Source organism: Heteronotia binoei, chromosome 21 (genome assembly GCF_032191835.1).
Source record: "Heteronotia binoei isolate CCM8104 ecotype False Entrance Well chromosome 21, APGP_CSIRO_Hbin_v1, whole genome shotgun sequence".
Classification (NCBI taxonomy): Eukaryota; Metazoa; Chordata; class Lepidosauria; order Squamata; family Gekkonidae; genus Heteronotia; species Heteronotia binoei.
Genome location: NC_083243.1, coordinates 144,167,457 through 144,188,140, shown reverse-complemented (window position 1 = coordinate 144,188,140; position 20,684 = coordinate 144,167,457). Strand labels below are relative to the sequence as shown.

General features: G+C 40.1%; 1 protein-coding gene across 1 annotated transcript in view; it reads left to right on the top strand.

The window, feature by feature from the left end:
- SWAP70 (switching B cell complex subunit SWAP70) overlaps window positions 1-20,341 on the top strand; it is a 52,050-nt gene extending 31,709 nt beyond the window's left edge. The window contains exons 5-12 of the mRNA XM_060262216.1: window positions 197-343; window positions 2,407-2,515; window positions 7,467-7,648; window positions 12,307-12,414; window positions 14,288-14,454; window positions 16,747-16,945; window positions 18,379-18,475; window positions 20,150-20,341. Of these exons, the coding sequence (XP_060118199.1) occupies window positions 197-343; window positions 2,407-2,515; window positions 7,467-7,648; window positions 12,307-12,414; window positions 14,288-14,454; window positions 16,747-16,945; window positions 18,379-18,475; window positions 20,150-20,262 (1,122 nt within the window). The 3' untranslated portion in view covers window positions 20,263-20,341. The remainder of the gene's footprint in view (window positions 1-196; window positions 344-2,406; window positions 2,516-7,466; window positions 7,649-12,306; window positions 12,415-14,287; window positions 14,455-16,746; window positions 16,946-18,378; window positions 18,476-20,149) is intronic.
- The last annotated feature ends 343 nt before the right edge of the window (window positions 20,342-20,684 follow it).

Below are 20,684 nucleotides of genomic sequence, written 5' to 3'. Positions count from 1 at the left end.
TGTGACTTTTCATCAGTTTTAATCTAAACACTTATAAAGCTGTTGTTAAAGAGCCTGATCCCTGTTCATTGAAATGAATCGAAACACTTCCATTAACTGTACTTGGATTTGTACTTCGAACTGTAAGTCAGAAATTCTAATGTTAATATAAATGGAAATGGAAAGGCCTTCAATGGAATCATTTTATTTTTCACAGGGCTATATGTGGAAAAAGGGCCATAGAAGGAAAAACTGGACGGAACGTTGGTTTGTGTTAAAACCCAATGTTATTTCATACTATGTGAGTGAAGATTTAAAAGACAAAAGAGGAGACATTGCTCTGGATAACAACTGTAGCGTAGAGGTAAAACAAACAGTGGGTCTCTGAAGCAGTAACTGGGATTTTTTCTAGAGAGCAGATGTTATTTCTACCTATAGGACTACTCCTGGGTTTTTAATTCTCATCTAGAGCATAAGATAAAATTAACATTGTGTTCATATATCCTAATATAGAGAACCATATGCGCACAGTGAGGATGCAGATCTCTTGCTTAAGCAGGCTGCTCCAGTAATTCTAGTGGAATATGTAGCACAAAAAAGAGAGCATGTTTTCTCCATTACATCTGTGTGCATACTGTTATTCCAATATTAGGAAAAAACCCAACTTGGACAGAATGGGTTCTTTTGTGACTGTTATGTGAAAAGTGGGATTTTTGCATTGCATCAAATTTCAATTAAAAGCGGTTTTGCATGAGTTATAAGTTCCCAGTAGTAGGAACATAAAACACTAAAAAAGTGGTTTGTGATGTGCTATGTTGATGAAAATTTTAAACTAGAGAGAATCCATGATAAGATAAAATTGGTTATTTTTATGCCTAGAGGAGGCTCCCAATTTCTTGGTGCACCCCAGTGCATTCACAAGAATGATACTGACACTCTGGGAGATTACTTGCATTCTATATGTGTATAGGACAAGATGTGGTGGCAGTAAGGTAAGTTGATAATGGTGTGTACCTCTTTAAAGGTGCTGCTGCTAAAACGTCAAGTTCTTGCCAACCATATTGCTATTGTTCAGCCGGCAATAAGTTGCTAGAAGTCTGCTTGTCTCCAATTCTTATCTTTCCCAGCAGCAGTATTCAATAGCTAATGTATTTTGCCATATTAACCTGCTGAGAAAATGTCAGTGAGAGAATGCAAAAGTGCTGCTGACCTTGGTTATTGCTCTCAGTAAATCTCCCATCAAGTTCAGATCTTTCATTTGAAAACATGTCTTAAGTTTTCCAAACCAGAAGAAAGCATTACGTTCATAGCTGCAGGGCTTTTTTTGAGCAGGAACGCACAGGAATGCAGTTTCAGCTGGCATGGTGTCAGGGGGTGTGGCCTAATATGCAAATAAATGTCTGCTGGACTTTTTCTACAAAAACCCCTGTGTGAAACAATGGTGACATCAGGGGTGTGGCCTAATATGCAAATAAGTTCCTGCTGGGCTTTTTCTACCAAAAAGCCTTGCATAGCTGTAAATATAGTATCGCCTTTTGGAACCCAGTTTTCACCTGCCCGGGTTGTGCCTAGAGCAGGTGCCCTTGTCACTCCATTCTAGTTATTCTGTTGTCCTTTACAGATATATAATCCCTTTCATTTTTATGAATCAAAGATGCTGAGTAATTTAGGAATAAACAAATAGTAAAGTTGGTCCCTGGAGTTCTCCCAGGACTACAACAGATTGACAGATGCCAGGGGTATTCACCTGGAGAAACTGACAGTTTTGGAGGGTGGCTAAGCACTATCCCTAGACTCTGCCCCCAGATTTTCAGAAATTTCCCAGCCTGGAGTTGGTGACCACAAGTACTTGTGTTCAGCATAAGTTCCTGCAAATATTCTTTGTGGGACTGGAGGTGTTCCTGTGTTATACTCAGTCCTTGCAGTCCCATATCCTTTATCTTCAGCCTGCACATTGGTCCCGTGATCTCCATATTGCTCATGACAGTGACTGTAGGTCTCTTGTACTGCAGAGTTCAAGCTCTCGGCATAAGAGTCCAGTGTGAAAAAATCACTTCCTTTTTGAGAAACACTTACTTCAATACCAGAAAGACAGCATGTTGGCAGCTGAGGTGTGGAGATGACCTATTCTTTTAAAATATCATCTTTCAACAAATATTACTGAAATTCAAGCCCTGCACCAGGAAATAGATTTAAAAAAACTATTATTGCCGCCTTTGGGGGGATTACCTTATCACTTGGTGGCTTTAGAGGGAATGGTGTCAGAGAGAGAGAGAGGTTCTGCCTGTTTCTTTGTGTGTTTGTAGTGTTCTTCATTTCACATTCACATTTGTTGGTTTTGAACTACCAAAAGCAACATCTTTATTAATGTCTCCATCAGTGCTGCAAATTAGTATTTTTAATAAGATACTCATTTTCTGTTTTTAGGCCTTGCCTGACAAAGATGGAAAGAAATGTCTTTTCCTTATAAAAAGTTTAGAGAAATGTTTTGAGATTAGTGCCTCTGATAAGAAGAAGAAGCAGGAGTGGATTCAAGGTAAGGTTATAAATGCCACTATGTGAAACTGCTTCCCATGCAGGGTTTTTCCCCCCACATGGAGAGAGGGAAGCCCACATGATGTTGTGCTCATATAGAGCATGACTTGTGGACTTTCTGAGGTTTTTCTTTTTGAAGCAGATCAAAAATAAATTCTAACCAGGTTCAAAGGGGGAACTGGATGCATGTGGGCGGAGCATCCTTTTGGAGAGAGAATGTGGAGAACTAAACTCTTTTTTCAAAATGTCACAGGGCAGCTTGCAGCTGCATTCCTTAGCCTGGCAGTGCTGTGCCATGATAGCATGGCTGTGCTCCTGTCATTCTACACATGTTGCACATGTGAAGTGGAACAAAGAGGAAGGAGCAGAGACAGCAGTGAGCAGAGCAAGGTTGGTTGCATGTAGACCCTGTTCTTGCCCAGTCCCATCCTGTTTCCTGCTGGTGCTAGTGGGGACACATTTTTGCAACCTTACTAGTATTATTGGGTTATTAAGACTGTGCTGTGCCCTGAAATTTGTAATACTTTGGGATTATAATGTGAATTTAATCACATGTACACTTGGGTAGTGGAAAAGCAATAACTTTTGGTAGTTCTGAAATACTAGAAGCAATAATGTTCAGACCATCAACAATAGCAGTTATCTGAAAAGAACTACCAGACCTCTGTGTACACTAGATTAATATGATCTTGGTTGTTTTGTTTATACATAGCCATTTTCTCAAAATAAATGAAAGAGTTGATTGGTAAATTACAATCGTTTGTACCTCTTTCTTCATTGACCATTTCCCATGGAAATCATTGAAGGACAAAAGTTTTAAAAGAAGCGTAGGACTAGAGGGCTTCACCAGTGACTAATAATCCAGGTTTCTTATAGGATACAACCTCATGTTCAGTGTGTCCTTAATTTTTGAATTAAAAAGTGATTTGAAGTGGAGCACGGCAATATAGTATTAAGTCATTTGTTTATTGAAATAGCTATATCTTACTTTTTGGTGCAAGGTCCGCAAACAGTCTTATAACAAATAAAAAACACATAATAGGCATCAATAAAATCAACCCTGCCATAAAATTGTATAAAAACAACCATAACAATAGCAAAAGACAAGATAAAAGTAACTTAAAGAAATAATCACATCACAACCATATCATAATGCGGCCTCATTTGGAATACTGTGCACAGTTCTCACCTTAAAAAAAATATTATAGCTTTGGAACAAGTGCAGAAAAGGGCAATTAGAATGATTAAAGGGTTGGAACACTTTCCCTAAGAAATGTTAAAATGCTTGGGGCTCTTTAGCTTGGAGAAATGTAGACTGCGGGGTGACATGATAGAGGTTTACAAGATTATGCATGGGATAGAGAAGGTAGAGAAGGAAGTACTTTTCTCCCTCTCTCACAATAAAAACATAAGAACAAAAGAGAAGCCATGTTGGATCAGGCCAGTGGCCCATCCAGTCCAACACTCTGTGTCACACAGTGGCCAAAAAAAAGGAGGATCACAAGTGGGGCTAGAAGCCCTTCCACTTTGCCCCCCCCCCCAAGCACCAAGAATACAGAGCATCACTGCCCCTGACAGTTCCAATAATATGCTGTGGCTAATAGCCACTGATGGACCTCTGCTCCATATTTTTATCCAAACCCCTCTTGATGCTGGCTATGCTTGTAGCTGCCACCACATCCTGTGGCAGTGAATTCCACAGGTTAATCATCCTTTGGGTGAAGAAGTATTTCCTTTTATCTGTTCTAACCCGACTGTTCAGCAATTTCATTGAATGCCCACGAGTTCTTGTATTGTATTTCTCTACTTTCTCCATCCCATGCATAATCTTGTCAACCTCTATCATGTCACCCTGCAGTCGACATTTCTCCAAGCTAAAGAGCCCTAGGTGTTTTAACCTTTCTTCATAGGGAAAGTGTTCCAAACCTTTAATCCTTCTAGTTGCCCTTTTCTGGACTTTTTCCAATGCTATAATATCCTTTTTGAGGTGCGGTGACCAGAATTGTACACAGTATTCCAAATGAGACCGCACCATCGATTTATACAGGAGCATTATGATACCGGCTGATTTGTTTTCAGTTCCCTTCCTAATAATTCCCAGCATGGCGTTGGCCTTTTTTGTTGCAATCACACACTGTCTTGACATTTTCAGTGAGTTATTTACACAACCCCACGATCTCTCTCTTGGTCAGTCTCTGCCAGTTCACACCCCATCAACTTGTATTTGTAGCTGGGATTTTTAGCCCCAATGTGCATTACTTTGCACTTGTCCACACTGAACCTCATTGGCCACATTGAGGCCCACTCACCCAGCCTCAACAGATCCCTTTGGAGTGCCTCACAATCCTCTCTGGTTCAATAAAAGAACTCATGGACATTCAATGAAATTGCTGAGCAGTCGGTTAGAACTGATAGAAAGTAGTAAGTACTTCTTCACCCAAAGGGTGAGTAACACGTGGAATTCACTGCCACAGGAGGTGGCGGCAGCCGCAAGCATAGACAGCTTCAAGAGGAGGTTGGATAAACATGGAGCAGAGGTCCTTCAGTGGATATTAGCCACGATGTATTGTTGGAACTCTTTGTCTGGGGCAGTGATGCTCTGTATTATTGTGCTTGGAGGGGGGGCACAGTGGGAGGGCTTCTAGTGTCCTGGCCCCACTGATGAACCTCCCGATGGCGCCTGGTTTTTTTGACCACTGTGTGACACAGAGTGTTGGACTGGATGGGCCATTGGCCTGATCCAACATGGTTTCTCTTATGTTAACCAGGAAGAGATGAAACTAACTTCCAAACCACAACTACCCCAATTAAATGGCAGGTCACTAATCAGAAGTCTTGTTGGGGGGGGGTTTAAAATCAGTTTTCTAAAGAAAGTGGAGGATCCAGCTATGCCTCCTGAAGAAAGGTATCTGTGCTTTTGCAGATTCATATGTGGACACCTGCTGCTTTTGTATTACCTACTTGGTCCTTTTAGCTGGTGATGCTGGAGACTGAACCTGGGATTTTCTGCATGCAAAGCCCTGTTACTAAACCACAGCCCTTTTTCTCCCATGCACAAAAACTAAATAGATGTACCCAGGGCTTTTTTTGTACAAAAAGCCCAACAGGAACTCATTTGTACATTAGGCCACACCCCCTGACACCAAGCCAGTCAGAACTGTGTTCCTGTGCGTTCCTGCTAAAAAAAGAAAAAAAAGCCCTGGATGTACCATTTTTCTGATGTAGTCTGGAAGAGTTTTTTAAAAATAGGATTTTAGTCTGGTCTTTGTATAACATATTATTATTCAGTGAGTGCTGCAATTGTAAAATAGTTTTATGAATTGTTCTGGCCATATGCCTTACCAGCAGGCTAACAAAAGTTCAACTGTAGCCTGGCACATATGGGACATCATATGGGTATCACCACTACTGTCTATTTTCAGTTAAGTGGTACCTTATGTCATTTAGCAAGCGGGCAACCTTTGAATATAATAGAAAGTGCAAATGTACCAAACAGTAATGATTACAGCCTGACAAGTAAATAGAATTTCATTTTGGAATTCTCTCTCTCTTTCATTCCCTCTCAGTGGAAACTATAACAGAAATAAACTAGCATCTCGCTCTTGTGGTACAAAAGCTGCTTCAGGTATAATTATATCAGTTCATAGCTGAGTTTTTGGCTTACCAGAAGAGCCAGTTTGTCTTTCTATAGTAACAAGGCAGACTGTTACAATGCAAATTTGGACAATTACAGGCTTTAGACCTAAAATGAAGTATGATGTCAAATAGCATTGGAAGACTACCAGAAATGTGTGTCTTTATTATTTTTAATGTTAACTTGTCAAAGGTAGTTGTAAAATAAGCCTGAGAGAAACAGCCCAGGTATTTCCCCCCACAAAAAATGACAGCATGACAAGTAGAGAGCTGGGATGTGTCAACAGAATGTTTGGACCTGAGAGACCTGTGGCCAAAACCTTAGCTCAGTCACAAGATTGACTTGTGTTCAGCAACTCATTCTAAGCTGACAACATGCAGAGTTTGCCAGTATTCATAGTTGACCTGGCATATCATTTTCTGAATTAATAATTTTTGTGACACAAATAATTTCATATTGTAGGAGGCAAGCCCTCTCATTATACCTATCCCTTGTATTGAAACTTCATTACTCTTGCCTCCTATGGTAATGACTAATGTAATACAGATAATATCTGTGATACTAATCTGTATATAAAGCTGACCTATTAATTCCATTCAGCCCAGTGTGACTGTGACAGGCCCCTCACTTTCCCACTTCTGCTACCTGTGGGGAAGGTGGTGGGCAGACAGGCATCTGTTCTGTATGTAATGCCTGGCCATACCAAAGTAAATGGGTTCTGTAACAATAAAGCCTTTATTGTCAGGTCTTGTTGGCTTTTACTATAGTATGACCACATGTAAGAAGAAGAAGAAGAGATTGGATTTATACCCTGCTCTTCGCTACCCAAAGGAGTCTCCTTTCCCTCCCCCTCCCCACAACAGACACCCTGTGAGGTAGGTGGGGCTGAGAGCTCTCAGAAATTGCTTTTTCCAGAACAGCCTCTGACAGTTATGACTGACCCAGTTTCAGTTTCATACCTTTATTGGCATAAAAGGTCGCTCCAGCAGGTGCATGTGGAGGAGCAGGGAATCAGACCTGGTTCTCCCAGATAAGCATCTGTGCACTTAACCACAACACCGAACTGACTCTCAGTTGGTTTACAGCAACATAATGTAATTCTCAATACTACTAGCTGAAGAATGAACATGGAACAAGTACAAAAACTATTTTTCATCAAGTGGACTATACTTCATTGCAAGGAGCTGGAGTGGCCCCTTCCAGGCATGAAATTCTGCTTTAGCAGTTGTGGATAAAGGGATTTGTGTAGCCAAAATTATTATTGTGGGCCATTCTTTATGTTTATTCTTACTACTGGTGTCTTATTTCTATCAAACAGCCATTCAAACAACAGTAAATTTGCTAAGACTAGGTGAACCTCCACTTCACAAAGAGGCTCGCCAGAAACGGAAAGCATTGCGCCAGAAACTGCAGGCTGAACAAGAGGAACTAGAGAGGCAAATGAGAGAACTTCAAGTGGCAAATGAAAACAAACAGAAGGAACTGGAGACTGTCAGAAAGGTGGGTACTAAAAAGGGCTCAGCCCCTTTGTTAGATCATTCCTGAAGGTACCACTAAACATTTGGAGTCAATTATACTTCAAGGTATCACTTTTTTTGTAAACTTCAGTCTTGTTCTGATGTAATTGCCAAAAGTTTTGGAATTCCCTCCTAAAGGAGATTAATCTGTCCCTGTCTATCCAATTGTTTTGTTTGGCCTTCCTCACTGACTTTTATTACCCTCTTTCCCTATTTGTGTGTGTGTGTATTTTAAATGCTGGTTTTAATGTTTGATGTATTCACTGCCTTGGGGACCCTGAGTTGCTTCAAATAAATAAATAAATAATTTAAGAAATTGTAATGGTTTGCATTATATCATAACAGGCTAATGTGATTTTTTTTCTCCTCTGCAGTCATATTTGATTCAGGGTGGGTAGATAATGAAGATTTATGTTGAAGTTTTTCGTTACTATATTGCCACAAAGCATGGGTGGTCTTGCACAATTCTCCTTTCACAAAAGAAGTTCCTGGTAGATAGTGCTTTTTCCTCAAAGATGGTAGAGGGGGAATAATAATAATAGTCACTAAGGTAAATATATATCTTAAAAATAAAAGCTGTAGCTCAGAACAAAATTAGTCTGCAGCTGTGATAAAGCCCAGATTGGGGCTGGCAAAAGTGTTGAGCAGCCGTTTCAGTCATCTGAATACTGTTTACCTTGATTATCTTACATTAAAAGAGAGGAGATCAGGATGTTTCCTTGATTGTGCCAGGCACACAATTCTGTTTGAGTGAAATTTGGACATCTGGGAGAAAATATTGTGTTCTTACTATCTCATGGCCATATGAATTTCTTTTAAACAAATGTATACTCTGCCTTCCTGCCCTCCTAAGAGCCACCAAGGTGGCTAACAAATTAAAACATGCATAATAATATCTTAGGAACCATTCAAACCAACAAAAACATATCATTAAAATAGTGAAAACCAGATCTTCAGTACATACAAAATCATTTTTTTAAAAAAACAATTAAATTGGTTAGGAAGGACAGGTCATTGAGGGAATACCAAAATGGAACAAAAAAGTCTGGTTGGAAAATGGCAAGGGAGCAGATGAATCTTTCTTGGGCCAGAGCTCTATAGTTCTGGTGCCACAACTGAGAAGATCCTGTTCTGGCATGCATCCACCTAATCTCAGAAGATGACCTGTGCATATTGCATACAAAGTCCAATAAAACTGTACTTTTAAACTGTTCCATGGGCCTTATTGTCTTGATCTTCAGGGTTATTTACATAGTTAGAATACTTCCACTGATAAAGTCTCATACGGACCAAGACACCTTGATTATCAGAATAATTTTGCAGCTGCCTATGAACAGAATACAGAAGTGTGAAAGGTTCTGGGGTTTTTTTCTGCGCACCATCCCACATCTGAATCAGGTTCTGCATAAAACAGAGCCAGTATGGTGTAGTGGTTAAGATGCTGGACAGCGATCAGGACAGACCTACATTAAAGTACCCCTTTGGCCATGCAGCTTAGTGGGTGACCTTGGACCAGTCATTGTTTCTCTCTCAACCTAACTACCTCACAGGGTTGTTGTGAGGATAAAATGGAGTGGGGGTAATGATCCATACTACCTTAAGCTCTTTGGAAGGAGGGTAGGATAACATTTAAATAAATATATGTAAAAGAAAAGAATTTTAATGGCAGTTAGGAGTTTATGAAACTTCTGGGAAGGAACAGATAAAAGTTTGCAAAACTGTTAATAACTAATATGCATGCTGATTATGGGAACAGATCCAAAGCATCGTGCTAACATTTCACAAGTTCCGCGGGGGGGTGGGGTGGGATTCCACCAGCAGTGGCATAGTTAGGAATTCTGGATCCAGGGACAAGGTGCACAGTTCTTCCCCATCTGTGCAGGTCTGCACCTTCAGGCTGACCACTGTAAGGTGAGATGCTGCTATTGTCAGCCAGTGAATGACATGGCAAGCCCAGTAAACTGTTTTTGCTTGCACTGTGCTCACTGTGCTGTGTTTTCTTACTTGGCATCCTAGCATGTTGTATGTGCTGATTGCACAGTTGTGTTCAGAGCTGGATGCCTTTGTATTTCTCTCTTTTGTCATCTGGATCACTCAAAATGGGAACACTGAGCTGCTGTGTAGGTGGCATAGACTAGGAACTGCTTTAGCAGTTGATTGAATCACTCTATGATAATTTAAAGTCTTTTGGCAAATAAACCTACCAGGACTATTTGATCAAGGGCAATTTATGGATCTATTTTCCATTAATTTGAATTTTAAAGACATTTAAACTAGTGGCTATCAAAATATCCTGTGGTAGTGAGTTATACCAGTAAATTGCAAGAACAAAGTAAATAAGGCATGGAGGCGATGGATCATTATTTAAAATGAAGATCTTTATCAAAGTCTATTAGGAAGGGGAATACGGGATGTTTCTTAAGAAAATAATAAAGGTTCTAAAACTACATATTTATTCTACAAGTAGGCTAAATGCATAAAACAAGGGCAGCGGCCACAACAGGTACTGGAGTACAGGCAGATAAGTAGCAAGGTGAGGCTAATAGGCAATCAATCTCTTTTCCACAACCTTGACAGGAAGAAACTGAATTCAATAGCCAACCAAAAACCCTGATGAGTTAAAACCACCCAATCAGTTTATCAAACACACCAGTTAACCCACAGGGCTGGCTCTGAGCCAGGTTGTATTTCCAGGTCTCTGCTAGAATCAAAACAAATACATTAACCCTATAATGACTGAAATTTAGATCTTGCCATATCCCAACACAAAGAAGAGATTAAACTTTTTTCTTTTCAACTTCATTTTGACTAATCTCATTTAGTGGGGGATATGATCTAGAATGCTCACATATTTGCCAAGGGTGGTTGTCTTTTAAAATAAATGATCCCTGTTGGATGGCTAATATCTCTGTTCATAGGTAAGGATGGAAAGACAGAGAGGAAGAGTACCCTCACATACAGAACCCTAGGTGAGATATTATTGTCAAGAGCTGAAAACATGCATAGAGAACAGAAATCAAGGCAGGAGTACCATTTTGTGTTCTGCGTCAGGCAGCAAAATATTTTGAGCCATCACTGACTGGTCTCCCCTGCACCCTCAGCAGTGTGGAGAAATAGCCTTTGCAGGGTGAAGACGCAGACTGATGTTGCTCTAATTTGGGATAAGGTTGTATTAATAAACTTGATACAAAAGCATCTGACAGCAAAAGCCCACAGCAGCCATCCTACTAGATCCCCAGGAGATTACATATAATAATATATTTTTTTCATTTATTTATTGAAAACATTTGTGTGCCATCTTTCTACCCAGTTAAGGCCCTCAAGGTGGCATGAGTGATAACCATTTCACAATTTAATTTAAACAGCTATGCATTAAGCATTTATGGGGCTTGAGATGGATGATTGAGTTGTAAATAGAATTTATTTACACATTTTTGCACAAAACTAACAAACGTTGCTGCTTCAGTTCATCTAGTACAGGGGTGGCCAAACTGCAGCTCGGGAGCCACATGTGGCTGTTCCACACATGTTGTGTTGTTCTCAAAACCCCCACCACACCATTGTATGACTTGGAGAAAACATTTGTCTCTTTAAATAACTTCTCCAAGCCAGGCCTGTTGGTGGCTTGGAGAATGCATTTAAAGTTAAAGTTGCTTTTTTCCCACCTCTCTCCCTCCCAATCTATTTTCCTTCCTTCCTTCCTTCCTTCCTTCCTTCCTTCCTTCCTTCCTTCCTTCCTTCCTTCCTTCCTTCCTTCCTTCCTTCCTTCCTTCCTTCCTTCCTTCCTTCCTTCCTTCCTTCCTTCCTTCCTTCCTTCCTTCCTTCCCTCTCTCCCTCCCTCCCTCTCTCAAGCATCTGATTTCATGTCTTGTGGCATCTGACATTTATTCTATGTGGCTCTTACGTTAAGCAAGTTTGGTCACCCTGATCTAGTACATGCAGTAACTATAATGAGTCCTTTCTACCCCCACCCCAAACCATGCTAGTTTATTCAGCAGTCTGGGAAAATAATGGGGATGCGATGTGCACCGCTATACATAGTGCAGTGTTGGTCAACTTCTACTCAACAGGTACAACTTCTTGTATTTCTCATTTTAGCATTTTAGGGATAAATTATCAGAATAGAATTAAGAAGCAAACTACTGCTTACCAGCGACTTCTCCATTTATGCTAACCATGTATGAGACCCTTTGCATGATGAAATTGTGGTGATGGCCCTGCTTTTTCATTTTTTTGTGGGCTGTCCAAGGTGCTCATGTTATTATTCCCCCTTTTTTACCACATGAGTTATGCCACAAACTGGTTATATTTTACTAATCATATGTCTTGCTTTACAACTGTCTATAAATAGTGTTTGTTGGGCACTGTAATCCGGTTAATACAGGTAAATCTCCCTTGCTGATTGTGCTGTTATGCCAATAAAGGTTGTTGTTGTTGTAAATCTGCAAGTAACGTTGGAGTCTAGTGGATTTTGCAGGATGCTAGACTACATGGCCTTTCTGTCTTTCAAAACTGTATAGTATTCTGGTTCTAGAACCTAAGCATTATGCCAGTCCATCTGGAATTTTTTTTAAAGAAATCTTAAGTATATAAATGAATTCATGGGAGATACTGACTCGACACTCTTTCTTCCTTGCATAGCAACTTGAAGAAGCAGCAGCTCGAGCTTCAGAAGAAGAGAAAAAGCGCCTGAAGACTCAAATGGAATTGCAGGATCGATTCAGTCTTGAGCTGGAGAGAGAAAAAATGGTAAATGCCTCTGAGAGACATACTGGACCCAAGAAAAGCAAAGAACTCATGGCTAAATTACTGCAAAATTTAAATATTTATACACACAAATCTAGAAAAATCATTCATCAAAAATTCATTCAAAGATATTCTTTGCAAATGCAGTTGCACAATACACGCTGCCCTGAGACAGATTTGGCATGTATACATGCCGCTCCACTTGCTGGACACGCGTCCTTCCATGTTTTAAAGAGCCCAAGCTCTATTTTCTATGGTGCCTGACCATATGGATGGTTTGACTGCACGGAAGATTCTTTTATGAGAATGTCCTTTTGGACATTCAAATTAGGAGCAGTAGCACCAGAAGGTTTAAACATGAACTTGGATTTGACATGTTTTTTGTAGCAATGAGTTTTTCCAAATTATTTAAATACATATAGGTATTTTAAATGTCTTTTAAAAGTTTTTGTATAAGATTTTTTGTATAAACTTGATTGTATATTAGCAGAAATCTTCTTTAATACCTCACAGATGGTTCTGTCACAGCTGATGCTGATTAGCCTTTTATATTGTAAGTGGAGTGTTACATATACGTGCTAATTCTGTCTCGGATCAGCGTGTATTGTGCAACTGCGTTTTCAAAGAATATCTTTGAATGAATTTTTGATGAATTATTTTTCTAGATTTGTGTATACAAATATTTAAATTTTGCAGTAATTTAGCCATGAGCTCTTTGCTTTTGTTAGGTCTATTTATTCACCGGGCTTCCTTTTTTGTTTTCTGAGAGACATACAGAGCTCTCTTAGACTGTGGGTTCAAAATATGTACTAAATCATATTAGTTTCCAGAGGCTGCTCTGGGAGGACCAGACTTAAATCGCCATTCCAGTGATAAGCAGTAATGATAGTGGGTCAGGTGGTACGGATAAAGTGGAGACAGGAGGGGACAGTAACCAGTTAACTTGTGCATAATGGAGAGACCAAGGAGAGTAACAGGAGATGAACAAAAATATATTGTTAGAAGTTAGAAGTGGAAAGTTTTAAAAATAAGGAATCAGTGCTTGAAGAGGACAGGTAAGTAGTGGAAATATATGAGGTGAGGACCCATTAGCAGAAGAGAGGAGTTTAAAAGAAGCAACCCTAAATCTACTGAAGAGTGGTAATGTGGTAAAGACATCAGCTGTTAATCAAGTTCCGCTCACTAACAAAAGTTTTTTTAGTTGCTTTGATCCTGTGACTTTTACTTAAATTCCCATAGCATGAACACCTGAGTTAAATTTACAGTTTAACAAAAGCTACTGGTTGCTGCTAGCAGGAAACACCATCTTTAACATTTTTGTCTCCCCCCCCCCCAACTATAACACCACACTGGAGCCAAAGTGGCTTAAAAATATGCATGTGCTTTTCAGTTAGTTAAAGTTTTAAGTTATTAATCACTGGGACTGAGAGTACTGTAAGCAGCAGGCTTTAGCAATGTGGTGTGTCTTGGCAAAAAGTTGTGAGCCCATGACTTCCATCAGATGTCTTATGAACAGACTGCTGTTTTTGCAGTAAATTTGCTTGTTGTGCTCATGCACCAGCTCCCTCCTGCTCTCATGCAGAGAGTGCCATGGAAGATTCCCTAGTTTCTGAAGGCTTCAGTCCAAATGCAGTTTGTCACGATGTCCAAATGCAGAGATCTGGACAAGATGGGGTTCACGTCTTCTGTACAAATCAGAAAACTGAGCCACACGTGCAAACATGACAACAAGCCAGGCTCAGATATTCATCCATAGTTTGCATAGAGCATGTAGGATTTGATGCTTGATGGGCGGAGGGAAGTACTTCATTTTCTTTTCATGGAGAAATGAATGCTGTCATTGGCCCTGAAGGATGCTTTCACTTCATGTTTCTAGGTAAGACAGAAAATGGAGGAGCAAGTTGCCCAGAAATCATCTGAGCTGGAACAGTATTTACAGAGAGTCCGGGAACTTGAGGAAATGTATAAGCAGCTACAAGAAGCCTTGGAGGAAGAGAAACAGGCGCGTCAAGATGAGGAGACTGTCAGGAGGCTTCAAGCCAGGTCAGTATGTAGCTCTGTAGCCATAGGACTAAATCTTAGGATTAGAAGTACTGAGGTCTTTATCTAATGGAATAGAAAGCTTTAAGAGGTTTGAAACTGCAAGACATCAAACAACCTGAATATCATCCCTGTACATTCTCATATACTTGCAACAGAATATTTCTCATTGTTTCTAATATTCTACAATAATACATAACTGGGCAGAAAAATCCTATTAGGCCAGAGTTGCGTACTAATCGAACAATAGGTTTTGTGAAATAGATGGGGCAAGCGAGTAACTCTAGCTCAGGGGTATCAAACATGCAGCCCGCAAAGGACTCAAATCTGGCTCCTGAGCAACTTCCTTCTCCTGCTTCCTTTTCCAGGGCTGCTGCTGCAGCTGCACCTTCTCTTGCTTTCCCCCCAGCTCCCTCAGTGGCTCCTCACTTCCTGTTTCCTGCCTCCCTCCCTCCCCCTCTCTCTCCCTCTCTTTCTCTCTCTCTCTCTCTCTCCCTCTCTTTCACTCTGTTTCTCACTCAGGCACACAGAGAGCTCTGTGGCTGCTTCCTGCAGAGAGATACAACAACAAGCCTCTCTCTCTCTCAGAGAGAGAGAAAACAATGTTGGAGTCCTGTGCCAGCTGTAAGATCAACAATGTTTTATTCCAGGGATAAGCTTTTGCGTGCAGGCACACTACTTCTTTGTAGGGAGGGTGGGTGGGTGGATTCTTCTGACAAGCGCAATGTACATTGACAAAATTATTTGGCTTATTCTGAAAAATGTTTTAATTTTAAACATTGGATTTCTCTGTTCTTGACTGGATTTATTTTCTTTCAAAAAGACCCTGATTAGGAATTAGAATACTTGGATTGGTCCTTGTATCTTGGAGAGTGGAGTGATTTCAGATGCCAAATGATAATAGCACACACTGGTAATGAAACAGGAAACTAGGTCTCAATTCAGTCCAGGAGGAAACCTTCTCTTGAGCTTCATTATCAATTGCAATTCAACAATCTCTGACCAAATCCGCAGTCTGTTTCTCCACCCCTGGGCTTCTGCCTTCATTGGTTCAATTCCATGCTAGCTACTGTGCAGGCATATTTTGACCCGTGGCTTCTTCCAATTTTCCTCACATCTACTTGATCTTGTTTTTTTAGCAATCAAGTGGACACAATGGAAATTGGAGGGAGCCCCGGGTCAAAATGCGGGCGGGCAGCAACTGGTGTGGAATCGATCACTTGATCTGATGAAAGCAGAAACCTGGGGGCAGAGCAACAGTGACTGCAGAATTGATCTCTTTCTAATCTCCCTTTGAAATTCCTTTGTAAGAGCCTGCTCCTCCTAGGTCAGCAACTGAATGTTGTGGTTTCTAATGTCAGACTTATATCCATTCATTTTTCCATCCTCCTGGACTGAATCCTCTTGGATGGAATTAAGACCTAGGTTTCCTGCCTTGTTACCAATGCTGATATCTCCAGCCTACTAACCTTCTGCATATCACACCTAATCCAATCAAGCCAGCTGTTGCCATTCAACATCTGAAACCACCTTTATAAAGTTTGTATCTTTAGTACCTCATGTTACATTTTATGGCACACGTGGCCCAGCCCAACAAAGTGACATTTATGTCACATCTGGCCCTTGTAACAAATGAGTTCAACACCGCTGCTCTAGCTACATGCAAAAAGAGAAAGCAAGACAGCCCCCAAAGTAACTGTTAATCTGGTTTGTGAGAGCCAAGGTAAATGACATTCTGGAAACTATATGATCAGAGCTCCCAGGTATTTTTTATAATGCAATTATCAGTTGCAAGGGAGCCTAATTCTGATTGAGATAGCAAAGCAGAGGTTGTGTTTTTCTTCTCCCCCTGTTGTTTTCTTGACTTGAAATGACTCTGGAGAACTTCTGTTTGTTCTTTTGGGAAAAATTTAAGAGTATACATATTTGAACTTATAAGTTTCCATGATGACACAAATAGAGACTTCCCTTCAGGAAAACTACGTAAGGGTTGGCTTAAAACATACCATTCCATGCATTGTGGTCCCAGAATGATGATCCTGCATGCCTGGTGACTGCATTAAAAAACAGACTAGGAACTCCAGTCATGGAATTCCCAGCATCTCACCTGGTTTGGCCCTGGTACCAGTCCAACACTGTGGTAGACCTCTATGCTTTGAGTATGAAAGCAAAAAAGAGTTAGACAAACTTTGATGACTTTGCCTAACTGGCAGTGCAGCACACATTGTATGAGACTTTTACATGGATAACATACTTTGTAAGATGTACAGCTCAAAAATGATAAACTCTTTCTAGGCTGTTGGAGGAGGAATCAGCCAAGAGGGCAGAACTGGAGAAATGGCACTTAGAACAGCAGCAGACTATTCAGATGACAGAAGCAGAGAAGCAGGAACTGGAAAATGAGAGAATGATCAAGGAACATGCTCTTCAAGTTGCCATGCAACAGTTAGAACAACTGGAACTGGAAAGGAAACAAGCTCTTGAACAATATGAGGTGAGCCAGTGTGACATTACTACATATCTGCTTGTCTCCAGCATCTACTGCATACTATAGATCAGGGGTGGCCAAACTGTGGCTCAGGAGCCACATGTGGTTCTTTCACACATATTGTGTGGCTCTCCAAGCCCCCACCACCCTGGCAACCAGCTTGGAGAAGGCATTTGTCTCTTTAAATCACTTTTCCAAGTCAAACCAGCTGGCGGCTTGGAGAATGCATTTGAAGTTGCTTTCTTTCCACCTCTCCCTCCCTCCATCTATTTGCCTGCCTGCCTGCCAACCTTGTGGCTTTCAGACATCTGATTTTTATTATATTTATTTTATCAAATTTATATACTGCCTTCCCCGAACGGGCTCAGGGCAGCTAACAACAATAAATTAAACCACATAAACATTAAAAACAAATTACAGAATAAAATCATTCATACAATTTACAGTCCTAAAACTGAGATGTGCATTTCTAATTTCTCTGATGTTCTTGTTTCAGTTATAATATTATAATTAATATAATAATATATAATATAATTAATATAATAATAATAATATAATTTTCATGTGCTGTGGCTCTCACACATCTGATGTTCATGTCTTTTGGCTCTCAAACATCTGGCATTTATTCTTTGTGGCTCTTTCATTAAGCAAGTTTGGCCACCTCTGGTATAGATTTAAATTAAATGTATATAAGAGTTGACAGTAGGACAGTCTGAGCTGTATGATGTCACTATTTTGTAGCCTTTGTGTCTGTTCCTAGTGACCAGGGCATTTTTTGTAGCAGGAACTCCTTTGCATATTAGGCCACACATCCCTGATGTAGCCAATCCTCCAAGAGCTTACAGGGCTCTTAGTACAGGGCCTACTGTAAGCTCCAGGAGGATTGGCTACATCAGGGGTGTGTGGCCTAATATGGAAAGGAGTTCCTGCTACAAAAAACCCCCTGCTAGTGACAGTTCTTTTCACTTTGTCAGAGTTATCCTCCATGCAGATACTAATAAATATTAAAACCAGTATAGCCCAATGGTTGAGAGCCTGAACCTAGATTTGGGGAATTTGGGTTGAAATTCCTCTACAAAGAACTTGTGGCTTGTTTGAATAATTCTGATATAGCCAGTTTTCATCACAGTTGACCAGCCTGTAGAGAAACTACTGCATAGGTCTGACAGTGTGCACAGGATTCATCTTGCCCAATGTAAACAGCATTTTCAAAAGCATACCAAATATTGACTTGGGTTGGATGCTACACATATGACTGCAGTATCACAAACTGATGGTTCTGGATATCAATACGGGCAGACTATTGTCCTCACTATAGCTGCCATGCAAAGAACTCTTGAAATCCTCTGATTTGGAAACTTGATTTTTTTCCCCTCTAGAATTAACATAATTATTTGTTATTTACTGCCATTTTTTAATATCTTTGACTCTTGTTTCAGGGAGTGAAAAAGAAGCTAGAGTTGGCAACAAACAATACCAAGAGCTGGAAAGATAAAGTAGCTCATCATGAAGGATTGATTCGATTAATTGAACCAGGTAGGAAGCAAAATCTAAACTTATGATTTGGTATAATTGCTACTGACTGTTTTTATTTACAGTAACGTTCTGAGGTTTCCAAGAAGTATGAACTCTTATTGAGTCAGCCTGGTTTATGCTTCCTGTTAGTGAATTAGGAAATACTACAGTCTGGAAAACATGACTAAAATTAGTCCTGAATAGATAGGGGATTGTGCTGCAAACAGCATCAGTTGAGATTTTAGTTTCTACATGGCAGATTCCTCATAAACTGCTATCATGACATAATAGTATGGAAATTGTAAATAACCTGAAGAACAAAGCTTATCACAGTACTGCATATTGGACAAACAAATAGCAGTGTTCCTCTAAATTTTTTATGAGAGATGGCACCAGCATATACCATAGGCACATGCAGTTCTCTCATTTGTATTTCTTTTTATTTGTGCCAGACATGGATGGCCATTGGCAAAATTGGAGGTCCATCTGTCTTCTAATTTCTTCTGGAGAAATAGATAATAGTAACAACAATAGCATTGTTTTTCAAGCACCTACAACTCCTAAATCAAAACAACAGGCAGTCCCTGGACTGCAGCACATTCCCCTCGATTTATTGTTGATCAGCTCTTCAAAACAAATTGAGGAACTGCAGAGTTCTATTCATAAATTAGAGTGCTGTTCATAAATTAAAGTGTCTCATGGGGAAAAAATCTAATCTACAAAATCTTGGGATATATGATGGAGGGGGAGGGAAATATTAGCCTTATCCAAAGTTGATAATGGTGTTAAATTAATAATGGTGTTAATTTGGGGGCAAACTCTACTTTTTTCTCCTCTGGAGTTATTGTTGGAATGAAAGATGTGGTGGCAGGGGATTGTGAAGTTGGCCCCTAACCTGAGCAGCATATGGTTCTCACTTTGTGTGTGTGTGTATGAAAAACCTGAGTGTAGTCACGTGTGATAGGCAGACGTTTCAGGACTGACTCTACAGTCATCCCCCAATGTGAGCAATGGAGTGCAGGGAAGGAAGTTTCATGATTCTTGGATAATTTCTACATTTCTTCTGGGATCACTGCCCATGGCTGAAGGAATTGGCACTGTTTAGGTAGATATCGTGCCTATTCAGAGAATGTTTGGGCATTTCTTAAATAAAACATAGAGTAGAGTAGAAGCTGCCTACCCCTGACTTCAGGCATCCAATTATTATTGGGACAGAAGCACACTAAAGATTGATCTGAAGGTAGAAGACTTGGACCTGTATGGCATGGTAATGACACATTGTTGTTAATAGGGCTGGCTATATTAACCACCTTTTATGTTCTAGTAATTGCATAAATGTTATGTAGTTCAATGACTGGCCTTTCTTTTGTAGAATCGCTAAAAGTCATTTAAATATTTTATGCTTGAATGAAGTGATGCTTTACTACTGAGCTAATTTTTGCACTGTTCTTGGAATATTGACATGGACCTTGGAGCCCTAGATTCAAAACCCACGTCCCCTAGAGACTCACTGGGTGATCTTGGTGAAGCCTTGGTTGTAAAACTGATACACATCCTAACACAGCTATCATGTATTGACACTCACTGTTTTTAATGGGAAGCATATCCTATCCACAGTGTGCCTTAGCTACTCACGGTAACAGTGAGTATAGAGGTGGTTTGGGACAAATTTATTTAAATTACATTGTCTTTTAGGTTCCAAGAATCCTCACCATGTCACAAATTGGGGCCCAGCAGCCTTCACTGAAGCAGAACTTGAACAAAGAGAGAAGAGCTGGAAGGGGAAAAGGAGCTCTCCTGACCAGTGACCAAGGCTGAAATTCTTTGTGAGACAGACAAAATAATCCAAGCCAGTTTATTTCTTAAAATGCATTTTTTTCAATGGTTCAGTCAACTACAAAATATAAATTGAATGTAATACATTCAGCCAAAATTATGGCTATGTGGGGGTGAGGAGGGCAAGCTAGTAAAAGTCTACGGAAATTCTGGCATATATAATGAAAATCACAAAAACAGTTGTGCAAGTTATGGTTTCTGTTTTGCTTTGTAGAATTTGGAATAGAGTGAGTTTGTGGGAAGGAGAATTGGAATTTATGGGCTTCTATAGAAGAAGAGTTACCCTGATTAATAAGCCACCAATTCAACAGTATTGTGGGTGGGCAAGTGATAAAAGACCATTGTCTCAGAGAGAATGGTGTGATAGAAATATCCTGGAATTCCTTGTAGATAG